This window comes from Geotrypetes seraphini, chromosome 13 (genome assembly GCF_902459505.1).
Source record: "Geotrypetes seraphini chromosome 13, aGeoSer1.1, whole genome shotgun sequence".
NCBI lineage: Eukaryota > Metazoa > Chordata > Amphibia > Gymnophiona > Dermophiidae > Geotrypetes > Geotrypetes seraphini.
This window is the reverse complement of record NC_047096.1, coordinates 83,764,811-83,782,171: the sequence shown is the minus strand read 5'-3', so window position 1 is coordinate 83,782,171 and position 17,361 is coordinate 83,764,811. Positions and strand designations below refer to the sequence as shown.

The 17,361-nt window shown below is 44.6% G+C and overlaps 1 protein-coding gene across 2 annotated transcripts in view; it reads left to right on the top strand.

Moving 5' to 3' along the window:
* The window catches only part of LOC117347047 (acid-sensing ion channel 2-like), a 58,688-nt gene that overhangs the window by 35,559 nt on the left and 5,768 nt on the right, over positions 1-17,361 (top strand). The window contains exons 7-8 of one of the 2 annotated variants that reach the window (XM_033917364.1): positions 5,968-6,059; positions 11,097-11,176. In XM_033917364.1, the coding sequence (XP_033773255.1) occupies positions 5,968-6,059; positions 11,097-11,176 (172 nt within the window). The remainder of the gene's footprint in view (positions 1-5,967; positions 6,060-11,096; positions 11,177-17,361) is intronic. The other variant, XM_033917365.1, reaches the window with a different exon arrangement.

Sequence of the window (17,361 nt, the reverse complement as noted above, 5' to 3'; positions counted from 1 at the left end):
GATCCACCATCTCTCCCTTTCTGTTCCCAACTATCCTCCTATCCAGTATCTCTATCCCCCCTCCACACCATCCCCTGTTTCCAAGTTCTCTCCCTTTCTGTTCCTTCCCTCCTTAAATCCCATTATGCACCATCTCTCTCCCACTCCTCTGTTTTTAGACCCATTATTTCTAACCCCCAAAGTCTGGCATATGCACGTATCTTTGAACCCCCCCTTCCCTCTCTCCCTCTGTGTACTTTTACACCAGGACCCCCCTCCCCCGAAGGTCTGTCCCCCCTCCGAAGGGCTACACCCCACCCCTGAAGACCTGCACCCCCCCGAAGGACTTTACCTCCCACCCGAAGGTCTGTCCCCCTCTGAAGGCCTAAACCCCACCCCTGAAGGCCTGCACCCTCCCCGAAGGATTGTACCCCCCACCCGAAGGTCTGTCCCCCCCTGAAGGCCTGCACCCACCCCGAAGGCCTGCACCCACCCCGAATGCCTGCACCCACCCCGAAGGCCTGCACCCACCCCGAAGGCCTGCACCCCCGAAGGCCTGTCCCCCCCTTGAAGGCCTGACCCCCCCCTTGAAGGCCTGCCTGCTTGTCCCCCCTTGAAGGCCTATCCCCCCTTAAAGGTCTGCCTGTCCCACCCCCTTGTAGGCCTGTCCCCCCTTAAAGGTCTGCCTGTCCCACCCCCTTGTAGGCCTGTCCCCCCCTTGAAGGCCTGAACCCCCCTTGAAGGCCTGCCTGCTTGTCCCCCCTTGAAGGCCTGTCCCCCCCCTTGAAGGTTGGCACCCCCCCAAAGGCCTGCACCCCCTTGAAGGCCTGTCCCACCCCCTTGTAGGCCTGTCCCCCCCTTGAAGGCCTGCCTGCTTGTCCCCCCTTGAAGGCCTGTCCCCTCCCTTGAAGGCCTGCACCCCCTTGAAGGTCTGCACCCCCCCGAAGGCCTGCACCCCCCCGAAGGCCTGTCCCCCCACTTGAAGGCCTGCCTGCCTGTCCCCCCCTTGAAGGCCTGCACCCCCTTGAAGATCGGCACCCCCCCTGAAGACATGCACCTCCCCTGAAGGCCTATCCCCCCTTGAAGGCCTGTCCCCCCCCTTGTAGGCCTGCACCCCCTTGTGGGCCTGTCCCCCCCTTGAAGGCCTGCCTGCCTGTCCCCCCCTTGAAGGCCTGCACCCCCTTGAAGGTCTGCACCCCCCCCCGAAGACCTGCACCCCCCCTTGAAGGCCTGCCTGCCTGCCTGTCACCCCCCTCCCCCTTGAAAGTCTGCCTGCCCGCCCGCCCGCCCCACCCTGAAGGCCTGATGCCCCGACCCACCCCGAAGGACCATTCGCCCCCCTGGCCTCCCCGCACTACCTATGAAGCAGCCGCAGCAGGATCGCGACGTCAGCTATCTTTGCGCTGCTTAGGAGCTGCTTCCTGCGCCGCGGTCCCGCCCCCTCCTCTGACGTCAGAGGAGGGACGGGACCGCGGCGCAGGAAGCAGCGCCCAAGCAGCTGAGGGATTGCTGACGTCGCGATCCTGCTGCGGGCTGCTTCATAGGTGTGCTGGAAGGTCAGTGGGGCGAGCGGTCCTTCGGGCGTGGGGGGGGACTGAGCGGCAAGGCCGGGAACACCCCCTCAGGGCTGGTACCCGGGGCGGCCCGCCCCCCCCTAGGTACGCCACTGTGTGGGAGTTCATTGCTACCACTAGGTTTGTATGTCTCAGTGGGGTCCCTTTCAAAGGAGCTAGTGACACATGGGACAAAGGGACTGCATTGGTGCAGGTCCCTTGTTATGTTTTCCAGTCACCAGGAACGATTTAGTTCCTGAATGCTTTTCTGTAGTTTCTTGTTTATGATATAGGCTAGCAGACTAGTCTTGATGTTTGCTAAAATTATAGGGTGAGCTATACTGCTGAGGTATTGTACCATTCCCCTCTACCCGGTTAAGCAGTCCTCCAGTACCATCACCAAATTTCTGTGCATCAAACTAGTCTTTGACAATAAAGATATGCGAGATACAATCTGGATCCTAAACTTTAGACAGGAAAACAGAAATGAACAGGTTGCCTGGTAAGAGTCACATTAGACTGAGAAAAAGAGGTAACATCAGCTGTTTGAATGGACGACTCATTCTGAGCTTCTGTCTCCTCTCTCAGTCTAAAGCTGAATCTCTCTGTATCTGATTAAGACATAGCATTCCTATGTTGGTTATCTGTAACACTTACCAGTTCATGTAGCCTTCTGATACACAGTATCAAAGATGCACCAAGGCATTTCCAACGAACGGCTTGTGATGATGCTCACTGACAGGCCTCAGACTTTGAGTCGCCCGGGAACCCACTTAGAGGTTTGGATGATGAAGAAGATCTGGAGCAAGTAAATTTGTTGAGCTTGAATAGAGATTTTAAAAAATGTTTTTGTGATCTGGGAGGTGAGCTGGCAACCCATATTAACACCCTCCACAGAGGTATGAGAGATCTTGGGATGAGATTTGAAGACATGGAAGCTCAATTTGAAGTTCAGGGAGAAGTGGTTCTTGATTTACAAACTCAATAACATTGAAAATAGGGGAACAACTTACACTTTCACAGTGCCCCTGAGAGCAACAACCAAGAAAATGCAGATGTGCCATCAACTCTTGAGTCTAAATGAGACTGCTCCTGCTGATGCGCTAGAGCGAGCACATAGGGCTCTCACCCTGTGACCGATAGCCACTCTAGAGACATTGGGGGTCAATATTCATCACTATATGGCTGGGAATGGCTCCTGACCATCCAAATAACACATAGCCAGTCACCACCAATATTAAGCGGCTTGCAAGCTAAGTTCAAGGTTTTCAAGTTTTTATTAAAAATTTGATTAATCGCATATTAACATTCTAGGCGATATACAATACAATTAAATTGAAGAGATCAAAATTCAAACATAACATAACATTGTGCTTATTGACCGTGTAACCAGAAGTTCAACGCGGTTTACAAAAAGTTATAAACGTAAACATGTTACTTGAAATAAGATGATTCATTAAACAGTCAAATATTTAGAAAAAAGATAGGTCTTCAATTGTTTTCTAAAATGGGCATAGGAATGGGTAGTAAGCAACAATATTCGAATTTGTTGTCATGAAGAGCTGCCTGAGATGCCTAAGTATGATTAACGAGAACCAAAACACAGACAAGACCCACAGACCAACGGAAAACAAGAGGGTAGAGGGTAGAGAAATACAATATTTTAGAAAAGAAAACAGTTAAGAATAACACAAAGGGGGAGGGGAAAGTTAGTTGAGAGCTGCCTTTTCATAGATTGTAAGAGAGTCCTGAATTATGGAGTAAAAGCGTCTCTATAGTAGAAGCTTTTTAATGCTCCTTTAAACTTATTTAAGTTCAGCGATCAAAGGATGGTATATCTTTGGCTGTTGAGACAGCCGCTGAATAGTGGCATAGCCAGCTATGTCTTGGTCGTCCAAAAATAGACAAGAAATTCAATGATCTTTCCTGTTTTCCTGATATTCATATTTATAAATTTCTATTGTTAGTTTAACTATTCTTTTTTTCTATAATGCTTCATTTTCTTGGATCTTTGGAGTTTGTTTGTTTTCAATGTTCAATACTTTTCCTGCGGTACTTTCTTTTTCCTTCCCTCTTAATTATATATCTCTGTAATATAAGTGATGTCTTCTCTTGGATGCTTTAATTAGATTGGAGCCTGTTTGAGCAGAGATAGTAGCTCAATGCCTATGTATTAGTATTGTAAACTGCTTAATACTTATGTTCAAGCGATATGTCAAGTGCAATAAATCAAATGCCAGTGGCCAGATATGAATTTCCAGTATTGCCACAGACCGCGGAAGATTGCCAGTGATCTCCCGTGCTCTGAACATGAACCTGATTGTATTTGTTTGACTTATCTACTTCCACAATGGCCCATTCTAGACATCAAATATCACTGGGCTTTTCCTTTGGCCCTATGTTTTCCTAGCAAAGATTCTCTTGGTAAAGTATGAAAAATTGAAGATGCATGGAAGGCACCTATGAAGCAGGCCTAGCTCCTGCCATGCTATTGGATACAAAGATAGCGGCTTCATCTTCAGGAGTGAAAGGAAAGCGCTGGGCTTAGCCACACAATAAGATTATAGCGTCAGCCAGATGGTGATAAAACTGAGCCTTTCATTTTCCTAGACATTTCTACCATATTTGCAGCATGGTTTAGTGTTTTCACCGTTTACTAGTCTACAATCTTATAATTTGATGGGCTATAACCTTGGGGTTTCTTGCTTTAATTGCTTCTGCTGGGCATGATGGACCACTGGTCTGACCCAGCAGCAGCAATTCTTATGTTCTTATCAAATAACCTGGGCATAACCCATATAAAATCTTAAAAATAAAAATTAGACTTTTGAGTTTGATTCTTGCCTCAATAGGCAACCAATGCAATTTGTGTAAAAGCAGGGTGGCGTGATCATATCTATTTCCTCACAGTATGAGTTTGGTAGCATCATTCTGCAAAATCTGTAGTCGTTTCATCTGTTTAACAGGAAGACCTAACAGGCAAATATTACAATAGTCCAAGGAAGTAAGTATAAGAAATTGAATAATAACCTCTCTAAAAAAAAAAAAAAAAAAAAGTTTCATTCTAGGCAACAATTTTGGTTTAAACCATATTTTTCTAATCAAATTATTAACCTGAGTTAAACCTACATCTAACAAAACCCCCCGTAATTTAATTTAATTTTTATGTTTATCTGTGTTATACTTAAAACTAAAATTAAATTTATATTTTATAGTTCACTTCAGTTGGAACCATGTTGGCACCTCTGACATGCACTAATCTTGCTCTAACTGATTAGTACACAACTCACTCTCTATTTCCAGACACTCCCCCTCCACCCAAAAATAAATAATATTTTTTTTATCACAGGTAGTGCATACAAATTAGAAACTTACCACAGGACACCTGAAAGTTGTCCCAAAGTAAACTATTTTAATCTGCAGTAAGCATGCCAATTTCCAAGTTTTATTTAAAATTTGATATACTGCAAAACAAAGAATATCAATGTTGTATACAATTAGCTAAGTATCAATGCACTAGTGCTTACCACATCTTAGTAAAAGGACCCTTTAGCCTCTTAAATCTAAGCCAATGAATAGATCCAAATTGGTTTTAGGCATCTAAATTTAGGTGAATTTTCAGCTTAAAAAGCTAAAAGGTTTTTCAAATTTAGGTACCTGGGGAAAGTGACCTCTAAGCTGTTCAGGTCTAATATATATTTACTCCATTGAGGGCTATATACTTAGTCCAGCGATTGTTCACGTTTTTCATTCTGTATATTTCCAACAGAATGAAAAAAGTGAAAAATCATTGGACTAAGGGCTCCTTTTACAAAGCTGCAATAGTGGTTTTAGCGTGCGCTTAGCACACGCTGAATTGCCCCGTGCGCTAGACCTTAACGCCAGCATTGAGCTGGCGTTAGTTCTAGCCGCGTAGTGCGGGTTTAGCGCACGCTAAAATCCTGCGTGCGCTAAAAACGCTATCGCAGCTTAGTAAAAGGAGCCCTAAGTGTATAGCCCTCGATGGAGACTGCCCCATCTTTGTTGGCTGGGCTGAGAACTTTTCAGTGGCCCCTTGTAAAATCTATTTTACTCTTTTGGGATCTTCTCACCTGAATTGGCCACTGTTGGAAACAGGATACTGGACTTGATATACCTTTGATCTATACCACTATGGCAATGCTTATTTATTTAATTTGTTTTCTATCCCCTTTTCCCCAAAGAGCTCCAAACGGGTGTGTTCTTACATTTGGGGCATCTGCAAAGTACAGCATTCAGTCATGCTTCCTTGTCATGTAAAGAAGCCCTAGAATAAGTCTAGAGGATCCTTAATGAGGAAGTCAGGACAATCTCAAAGATCAAGTTGAATGTTTGGTCAACTGCTTGCCAGATGAAGGTAGGTAGACTGGACGAGCCTACAGGTTTTTATCAACAGTTATTTTTCTGCCTCCTACAGAGAGAATATCCTCATCCTGGATGTATATTTTGAAGCACTGAATTATGAGACAATAGAACAGAAAAAAGCATATGAAGTTGCGGGATTGCTCGGTAAGGAGAATGTATATTTACAGCCATTGTGTCTTTTCCCTCATAGCTTCAAGCTTTTGTAGGTCAGTCAACTGCATCTAGATCATGAAGACAAAGCAGACCTATCCAGATTGGGGGTTGGGTTGTTAAGGATGGCAGTGTGGGAGGGAGGAAGGAAGGAAGGCTGTTTTGAGTGGCTTGGGGGACTCGAAAGAGAGAGAATAATTTTTTAAAAAAGGTTATGTGGATCCCAGATAATATGCAGGCCCTGACTAAATAAGTTCCAGTACCAGCGCAGCACCTGTTAGCCCACACATATGAGAAGGCGCTGCAAACCTTTCCATAATACTGACCTCGCAACAACCCAATTGCTGTATATAATATAATATAGGTTTATTAATAATAGACAAAAGTCAGCTTACACAGAACAACAAAGTACAGCACATTGGGCCAATAGATAACATACAGAGTACTGGCTTCTGTTTATGGATCCATCCTCAAGTTAAGCCAGCCAGTATGCCACTTATATACTTTTAGTTCAATAGCCTAAAATACCACCTAGTTACAGATTACATACTCACTTTCTATTGGGTTGACACATCTAACATATCTATTGATTGTATATTTTGCATATTTATCTCGGAGCCATATTGAAGCATGATGTCACCCACTGTCAAATTTGACCTCTCTATTTCCCTGACAATGCATTCTTAATACTAACTTCAGTAATTTCTGAGAGCAGGCTCCCTCCTTCCTGAGTTTGATTGTTATTCCGTCAGCAGTTCTGATAAGTTTCTGGTAGGACATTTTGTTTTGGTTTGTCTTCTGGAAAGTCCCGGAATGCTGCTACCGTCAGCAGATATTTGCCAGTTACTGGGGTAAAGATGGACCTTTTACATAAGCATATTGTCTCTTGCTGACAGGGAGAAATATGATTGTCCAGAAACTAGAATTCAATAGCATAATGTCTCTCTTAAAAATATAACTTTTTGGGGTCTCATAGGGGTCTTCACCTTCATTCTCATGAAGGTCTTACTCCTGATTCTTCCTCACATAGCCTGGCACTAAATATTTGGGGCTATATGCCAGGCATGGTCATTGTTTAAAAAAAAATGCAGACCAATGCTGGCTAAATATCTATCTCAGTACATTTTTGAACCTTTTCAGTGGAAGAATTCAGGCAGTTACTCCTGATATGTATTTCAGAGGTATCTGGTTTATCTATTTGTTAAGCACCTCTGCTTTTTCCACATAGCTGTTCTTAATATCTTTCAACCTCACAATTCCATTTCTAGCCTTTCTCCTTTCACTAATATATCTGAACAAAAGTTTTGTCATCCTTTTGTTTTCTGCTTTTAGCCACAGTTTCTTGGCTTTCTGCCTTAATTCTCTCTCCTAATGAAGGGAGCAAAGGTCTTGAAAGCTACTCAGGAATAAATCAGCGCAGTAGAAGGGAACTACTTCAAATTGGTAATTAACCTCTGTCTGTATGAAATTTAATTGTGAAATCCTTCAACTCCATGGAGATCTTTGTTTAGCCTCATCCCCTACCCACACATACATCATTAATACTGCAGGGATGCTACAGAGAACTGAGGGAAAAATGTGTAACAGTTTGTCAAACTAATGTGTAAACCTTTTTCATGGCTTAGCTTTAATTGGCAGTAGACTGAGTTACAAGCCCACTTTTTATCCAAGTCAACCCCAAAAGGTTGGTTCAGTTCTGATCTTCTCCATGGCACATAAGAAGTTGTAGATCCAGTTTCTCTTAGAAAGGCAGGCAGAGATGCAATGGGGTAAAACTAGAAATGGGTCAGCTTTGTGAGACTGACCTGAGTGACCTGGGTTACGGGCTCTAAGATAGCCCTAGATTCTCAAAGACAGGCAAGTGATGCATGTCAGTAACAAAAATCTCATGCACGAATACAGGATGTCCGGGACCCAGGAAAGGGACTTGGGAGTTCTGATCAACAAGTCGATGAAGCCGTCCACACAATGTGTGGCAACGACTAAAAGGGTGAACAGAATGCTAGGAATGATAAAAAAGGGGATCACAAACAGATCGGAGAAGGTTATTATGCCGCTGTACCGGGCCATGGTGTGCCCTCACCTGGAATAATGCGTCCAGCACTGGTCGCTGTACATGAAGAAGGACACGGTACTACTCAAAAGGGTCCAGAGAAGAGCGACTAAGATGGTTAAGGGGTTGGAGGAGCTGCCGTACAGCAAAAGATTAGAGAAACTGGGCCTCTTCTCCCTTGAACAGAGAAGATTGAGAGGGGACATGATCGAAACATTCAAGATACTGAAGGGAATAGACTTAGTAGATAAAGACAGGTTGTTCACCTTCTCCAATGTAGAAGGAATGAGAGCGCACTCTCTAAAGTTAAAAAGGGGATAGATTCCGTACAAACATAAGGAAGTTCTTCACCAAGAGAGTGGTAGAAAACTGGAACGCTCTTCCGGAGTCTGTTATAGGGGAAAACACCCTCCAGGGATTCAAGACAAAGTTAGACAAGTTCCTGCTGAACAAGAACGTGCGCTGGTAAGGGCTAGTCTCAGTTAGGGCACTGGCCTTTGACCTAAGGGCCACCGCGGGAGCGGACTACTGGGTACGATGGACCTCTGGTCTGACCCATCAGCGGCAATTCTTGTGTTCTTATGTTCAAACAGTTATGGTGTCCCCTAGAGCCTTTTTTTGCAACGGCTCATCACAGTGGCGAATTTTGACGTCGCTTATACTTTGCTGCTACTCTACAATTATTTGTGACTTTTTTTGTTATCCCCCTTTTTTTACCATGGACCCCTGATGAAGGTTTGTCAGAAACACGGACCGTGTCGGGTCCCTTGATTGGTAAAAGGGTTTGCATATAATTATTTTGTCACAATAAATTTTGCCTACGTCTTGTACAGATCTGCAGTTCTGTTTTGTTTGCTCTCGGTTGTTTTTTACTGCAGTTTAGGTTGGAACCTTTTCTCCTTGTTTTGTCCCCTAGAGCCTCCCAATCCTGGGTTCCTACCTATTCCATATACTGTTGTATTCCATGCTGCTCCTCTGGGCTTAGCTGGAGAGGTCTGTATTCTTCAGACTTGCTGAGAGCTCTCCAGTTCTATGACTGCTTCCTGCTGCTAAGGGGTCCACCCTTTTCTCTCCCTGCAGCTGGGTAATTAATTCTAGGTACAGGTGTGTTCCTAACCATGATTGCTTCTGTGTTCTGTGGTTTGCTGGCTGGTTTAAACCAGTCCTTAGTCTAGTCTAGTGTTGGCTGGAACGGCTCCAGCCCTGGGTTTAAGTTTAACCTGCTCTTGCCTAGCTAGGACTTGTAGTTCTGCCTCTACTTTCTTAGTTTATGGTGTTGGAAATAACAAACAGGTCTTTGGGGACTCAGACCCCATTCTATTAGTTCTTTCTTCAGATACGCCTCCATTTTACTCAAGTCCACAGGTTTGAAATCCAGGACTTTGATTTTTTTGTGGCTGCCCTCTGTTTTAATTGTTATACCAAACCATGATCATTGCTGCCCACTCGGACACTAGAGATACTTTCTCCATTTTTGAGCATCAGATCCAGTATCGCTTTTTCCCTCATCGGTACCTTCACCATTTGTCTGAGCGGAGCTCCTTAAAGGGCATCCATTATTTCTCTACTTCTTTCCAATTCCGCAGACAGAACTTTCCAATCCACATCCGGCAGGTTGAAATCACCCAGCAACAGTACCTCTCCTTTCTTCCCCTGCTTTTGGATATCTGCAACAAGTTCTTCATCAATTTGTTGCTCTCGAGTCAGAAGTCTGTAGACATCACCCACATAGATAGAAGTTCCATTTTCTCTTTTCAAAGCTATCCATATCATTTCTTCTTTCCCCAGGGCCCCTGCATTTCAGTCACATAGAGATCGACTCCTACACCCTTTCAACCATCTCTGTCCTTCCTGGTATGTTTGCATCCTATCCATGGGAATCACTGAACCATGTCTGCCTCTAATATTAGGGCTTGCAGATCATGATTTTTGTTGCCTAGACTGCGAGCATTTGTGGTCATTGCTTTCCAGCTACTTTTCTGTGGCAATTTTATTTTTTGTTTAGTCTCACTTCTTGTTGCCTTGCTAAGAAGTGTATTGCTAATATTGTGTACATTGTTATCTTTACTACTGTCACATCTTGACCTTTGCTGAGGGTGGCCACCGTAAGTGTCCTTCAAACATATGCTACCCCCAGACACAGGCAGCAGAAGCTAAACCAAGAAGGCATGCTATGATGAAATTACCTCCCAAAATGTGTTCAGGCCCATGTGTTTTATGACCACATCAGACAAGCATTTTCTATGGTCTGGCATTATATCCTTAGGCATTGACTAACTTCAGAAGTATTGATCACTAAGTCTGAACTTTGTTTATTCCATTCAATCTGTAACATTTCTAATCATTGTAAACCTCATAGAACTTCACGGTCCTGCGGTATATAAATTGTTATTATTATTATTATTTAGGGGTGGGGTGCAGGCCTTCAGGGGGGGGACAGATCTTCAGGGGAGGGGGGCCCTGGTATAGAAGTACATGGAGGGAGGGAAGGGGAGGGGTTCAAAGAGATGTGCATATGCCGGACTTTGGGGAGGAAGAAATGGGTCTGAAAATAGAGGAGAGGCCATTATTTTTTCTTCCTCGTTTCGGCAGGTTACTCGCGGCTAGCTGCGGGTAACAACCACCGTGTCATTCTCTAGTTTCCTCTCTAAGACCACTCATGGATGTAGTGAAACTATTTTGTAACTATTGCAAACTATGGACTACATTTCCGAATCTGCTCAAATCTGTGATCTGTCAATTCTAAACGAGCCAATGTTATTCATTTCAAGCTGAGCACAGATTTTCAATAGTGCTACTTGCTGAAAATCCACATCACTTTAAACAGTTATATGATGGCTGTTGAACTGAGAATAAACTTCAGAATGTTTATCTGCAAAAATTAAAACCAGACTGGAAACTGTACTTGATTTAAAGCATTTTGTGCTCTAGCCCTAATGATGATAGGAGTAAAAGGAAAAAATTGTCTTGACTTTCAGGTGACATTGGAGGTCACATGGGATTGTTTATTGGTGCTAGTATCCTTACAATCTTGGAATTGCTTGACTATATGTATGAGGTAAGATCTTTCATCCTGTTTTCTACACTTTAAACCACTATTATTCAAATAGTGCATGAAATGGTGAGTTAGAATTTAGAGCTGGCAAATTTTACTAAGGTGCAGCAAAAAGTGGCCATACTGAGTTCTTGTGCTTTGGCCATTTAAAAAAGAAATTGGCATGTTTGCACTTAGGCCCAGATTCAGTATAGGGCACCTGTTCTCAGAAACCACCTATGAGAGGGGCCTTAGGTGCCTGGGCCAATCAGGCTCCTCTCCGGTGCATCCCAGAATACACCAGGAAGGGGCAGGCCCACTATTCAGATGAATGCGTACCAGACGGACGGACGAAGTGTCCATCCAACTACTAAAGGTATGGGGGGGTGGTCTGGCTGGGGTAGGCAGGGGGGTTAGCGGCATACCTTCTCAGGGGGGGTGTCCGGCAGGAGGGACTGGGCATCCCTCCAGTTGCGGTCATTACAAGGGAAGGTAGGGGGTGTTCAGCAGGAGGGACTGGGCATACCTCCTGCCAGGGGATGTGTCAGTGGGGTTCTGTCCACAGGCATAAGCTCACCTAAGACTACTTCCGGGTGAAACCATGCCTAGCCTTAGGCGAGGTTAGGCGGCCCTACGCATCTCACTAGGTTCCCGGAGGCTCCTACAATATAGGTGGCCTGCCTTGAGAGGATTTTTTTTTTCAAAAGCGTGCATCCTGATTGGCTTTTAGGCAGCGATAGGCTGCCTAAAATCGGACGCTGTTTATAGAATTTGCTCCTTATTGTCATCTGCTAAGGTGGCAGATCCTCTTAAGTGTATCTCTGGGATATCTTCCTGTTCCTCTGGCTGTATTATGGCCAAATTGTAGGACCTGCAGCATGCAGTGACGATTTCACAGACCTTTGTAGGGCTACACTAAAAGCTCACTCCCTTCGGGTGCAGTTTGGGTTCTGGGGGTTCACAATGGAAGTTATCATCCAGATCCTGAGGGGATAACCAGTCTCATTAGTTGTTTGTTGGCAGTTCCTACAAGTGTTTTTCATGTCATCCTCCAGACTACTAAGCCCACACTGGCCACTCACCTGTAGGGGAAATAGAGATATGTAGTCAGTGTTAGAAGGGTATATGAGTTGAAGGATGGTCTTCACTTATCAGCCTCTGATCTCTGAAAGGCATTGTGAATGACATAGACATCATGACAGGATCCCCAAAAGCTGGCACATTACAGACAGGGAGTAATAGGATCTTGGATTTCTATACTCAGCCTTCTTGACTGCATAGAAACCTAGTAAATGACAGCAGATTGTCACAGGCCGGGGTCTCTAATGAGAGCAGCAGACCACCTGATTGGCTTAGCAATGCCTATGCTGTGGTTAAACTCCAGTATTTTGGATAAGGATTTCCCTTCCAGCCAAAAGAAGGAAACCCACCAAAGGTTCAAGTTCTTAGAAAGATTTATTATTCTTGGCCCCTGGCCAGACTTTGTGTTTGGGTTCACAGAACAATTCCACTGTTTCAAAAGCAACAAAAGCAAAGAATTTCAGCAGTAAACAAAAATACAGCTTTTCCTCCAGCAACTGGCCAACAGCCACCTCAGCTGTTGCAATTAGTTAAACTTCCAACAATCTTAATTTCTTTGCCAGCACTAAGCCAGGTAAAGACACCAGAGAGAGAGGTACAGTACAGCAATACTTTCAGGCAGGTTCTTAAGGTAGTAGTAGCAATGCTTAATTTTAGCAAGGTATTTTGCCCCTTTATACAGGCTGAGCAGGTTCTTTGCATTCAGGCAGCTTTTGCCCAAAGAATTATTAAATAACTCTCCCTGGTGATAAGTGAAGCAAAAGGTACAAATATCTGCTTTACCTCCTTTACAGTCCACAAACTAGCAGACAGCAAAAAGACAGTTCTTCAGCACAGGCTAGCTCAGCATTCAGAACAGCTTCCAGGCACAGCTGCTGCACTGCACTGCTGCTAATTAGATGCCTCTGTTCAAACATATCCCAATGCCAAACCTCAGCAAAACAAAAATAGGAAAAACCAAACGTTTCTTTGAGCTAGTTTTGAAAAGACAAAAAAACTAGTTCATAAGCAGGAAAAACTTCTGCCAGCACAAGCCCCTTTCTTCTAGGCAAAACATTCCAAACCAAAACCCAGTTCAAAGTAATGTCCTCCTCAGAGAGTTAATGGCACAATTCAGCACACTTACATTTACAGCAGTTGATTTCTATCAATTCCATACTAGGTTCTGGTACACTCTCTGTTGCTTCAAAATCCATAGCTTCCAAGTTATTCACCTGGCCCAGTCCTCCAGCCTCTCATTGTCTGGCTGGGAAAATAAATGTCCTCTTCTGCTGGGCACTTCCCAGCTCCTCCTTCCTTTCTCTTCTCCCTTACTAACTTCCATTTTAGGGAGCTCAAGACCATACAACCTCTGCCTGGCTGGAGGGGGGGGGGAGGTTAATCAGTTTTCTAGAGAACTGCTATGGCTGCCAGAGGTCAGATTTCTCTGTTCCTTTCTTAAAGGAACAGCAAGCATTTCAGGAGGGGGGGGGGGAAAACCCTGCCAGGATTTCAAGGCTCTATACAAGAGTGCAAGCTTTCTTACAGAACTTTCCCTCTCTCATATTGGCTCTTCCAGAGATAGTCATTACCTGCCTGTTCCAGGGCACTGACCTGGTCAGCTCTTCTGCACTGGGGCTAAACTTTACACATTTCATAGGAACAAAACTGCTGCAGGCAGTGAGTTTGTCACAAGATAAAAGACCTGAATGGTCATTCCAGTCTGCCCAAGAGTCACACTCATTATACATTCATGGTTGAATTGTCTTTTCTTTAATATTTCTGGGCAATAGTCCATAGAAGTCTACCCAGTACTGTCTTTAGGTTCCCACTGCTGAATTTGCCATTGAAGCCCACTCTGGCCTATCCTAACCATCCTGTCACTACAGCTTCTAATAAAGCCCTCCCCAGCTCAACCTAAACCAAATCACCACATATGGGCGCCCAGTATCCAGCATTAGTTTGTTTTATATCATTCATTTTCTTATTAGAGATCCTCTGTGTTTATCCCATGCTTTTTTGAATTCCGTCACCACCTCCCTCAGGAGGGCATTCCAGGCATCCACCATCCTCTCTAAGTCTGCCACCCCCCAACCTCAATTCATGTCCTCTAGTTTTACCATATTCCTTTCTCTGGAAAAGATTTGTTTCTATATTAATACCTTTCAAGTATTTAAATGTTTGTATCATATCTCCCCTATCCCTCCTCTCTTCTAGAGTAGACATATTCAGGTTGTCCAGTCTCTTCTTGTACATCTTTTGGCACAAGCCCCATACCATTTTGGGCACTTTTCTCTGGACCTCTTCAAGTCATTTTATATCCTTAGCCAGATATGGCCTCTAAAACTAAACACAGTACTCCAGATAAGGCCTCACCAATGACCTGCAAATGGGCATCAACCCCTCCTTTCGTCTGCTCTTTCTATATAGCCCAGCATCCTTCTGACTACAGCCACTGAAGCTATGAAGGTCCCTCTCCCGATCCATATCAGTCTCTCTCTCACCTCTCAGCACATATGGTTCACCTGGATTTCTACTCCCCATTCCTCTGCACTTCTTCACATTGAATTTTAGTTGCTAAACATTAGACCACTCTTCTAACTTTTGCAGATTTTTTCCCACTCCCTTCAACAATGTCACTCACAAACATATTGAACAAGATCGGCCCCAGCACCAAACCCTGAGGGACTCCACTACTCACCTTTCCTTCCTCCAAGTGAATTCCATTAACCACAATCCTCAGGCTTCTGTCCGTCAACCAGTTTCTAATCCAGTTCACCACTTTGGATCCTAAATTCTTCCCGTCAAGTTTATTCAAGAGCCAGCCTCCTAAGTAAATTACATCTAGCACACAACCTTGATCCAATTCTCTGGTCACCCAGTCAAAACATTCAAGCAGGTTTGACATGATTTACCTTTATTCATTCATTCATTTATTTAAAAAATTTCTACGCTGCTTAAAGCTTAAGCAGTTTACAAAAAGAACATACATAATCATGTAAACACACATAATCAAGACAACATAAAACATTGACTCACTACAATTATCTAATATCCTAAAACTTGTAACCCATTGGATTCTACAAAATTCACTATCCTTTGCTTCAACAACACTTCCATTTTTTTTCCCCCAACAACCAACGTGAGGCTTACTGGCCTATAGTTTCCCGCTTCATCGTTATGACCACTTTTTTGAAGAGAGAAAGCATCCACTGTTTTCGAATTCTGCGGAATCTCTCCTATCTCTAAGGAGTTATTGAACAATCTTTTAGAGGACCCACCAGAACCTCTCTGAGCTCTTTCAGTATCCTGGGATGGATGCCACCCAGTCCCAAGGCTTTTGTCCACCTTCAATTTTTCAAGTTCTTGCATAAACGGTGCAGTATTCACTCCATTCTCACACATAATTCTGCCAGCCAATTGCGGTCCTACTCCAGGATTTTCAACTGTATGCTTCTTCTCCTCCAGACCTCATTTCCTCCCCCAACTTTTTCTTTCTTTCACCCTGCCCCCTTCTTTCTTTCTCTCTCCATGCCCCCTTTCTTTCTGTATGTCTGTCTTTCTCTCTCTCTTTGTGCCCCATTTCTTTCTTTGTTTCACCCTGCCCCCTTCTTTCTTTCTCTCTCCATGCCCTCTTTCTTTCTCTCTGTCTGTCTTTCTCTCTCTCTCTCTCTCTCTGTGCCCCATTTTTTTCTTTTTCTTTGTTTCACCCTGCCCCCTTTCTTTCTGGCTCCCTGTCGTCGTCCCCCCCCCATTTCTTTCTTTCTCCCTCCCCTCCCCCATGCCACTGTCTTTGGGAAAATGCTGTCACCGCCGCTGGGGAATAGGCTGCCACTGCTGCCATTGGGAACAGACTGGCTCCAAGTTCGCCCTGCTTCTCTTTCCTGCGGGGCCGACCAACCCTCGCCGCCCAACGTCAATTCTAATGGAGAGGACGTTCCGGGCCAGTCAGGCACCCCCTTGGGGCATACACCTGGGGCAGACCGCCCTCCCTGCCCCCTCTTGGTACGCCACTGCTGATGGCTTCATTGTCATGTCCACTATTACCTCCAAGCCCCTTCTTGGGAACTCTCACTCAATAACAGCCCTCCCACTGTGTAGCTGTACATCAGGTTTCTGTTTCCTATGTGTAAGACTTTGCATTTCTCTACATTGAACTTCATCTGCCATCTCGTCACCCACTCCCCTAGTTTGTTTAGGTCCCTTTGTAAATCTTCACAGTCCTCTTTAGTCCTAGCCCCATTGAATATCTTGGTGTCATCTATGAATTTTATTACTTTGCTCTTCGTCCCCATTTCTAGATCATTTGAATAGCAGTGGTCCAAGCACCGACCCCTGCGGAACACCACTCGTGACCTTCCTCCAGTCCAAGTAGTGGCCCTTCACTCCTACCCTCTGCTTTCTTCCTACCAACCAATTCCTGATCCATCTGTGTACGTCTCCTTCCACCCCATGGTTCTTTAGTTTCTGAAGTAGGTGTTCATGGGGTACCTTGTCAAAGGCTTTTTGGAAGTCTAAGTATACAATGTCTAAGGGGTCCCCTTTGTCCATCCGTTTTCCATTGATTCCATTGAAATCCTATGCTGAATTAGGCAGACACCACATGTCACAGTGAGTAAGACTATTGTAGCTTATGGGGAAAATCAGGGTGGTCCTCAAAAGTTGATCTTATAGGTTTCTAATCACACAACCTACATCCCTCACCTCAAACTCCTTTCCCTGTGATTTTTATTTTCCTTCTCAGGCCATTTTTTGGGGTCATCTTTTTCCAAAGCCTCCATCTGCCTCAAACTCCCTAGATTTTGCTTGAAATTGACAGGGATGGCCTCCTCAGGCTTTTTTTTATCCTATGTCATGCCAGGTTTGAATATGGCTTGTCGAGGAGTGTCCATAACCTGCGTGCGATGGAGCATAAGGGGCAAGACGGGAGTCTTGGGTTCAGCCTCCTCTGAGTCCTCCAGGGCTGGGGATACTGTAACCACTGGGGTCCTTCAGCACGGCCAACAGTGCCCCAAGTGGCCACAGGCAAAACTACTGGTCTAGGCGTGCTACTCAGGATGGAGTTAGCCCTGCAGGTTCAATAATAATAAAGGATGAAAACGCAAAACTTTGTTGTCAGAAAAATTCTCAGTACAAATTTAATTGTCAGA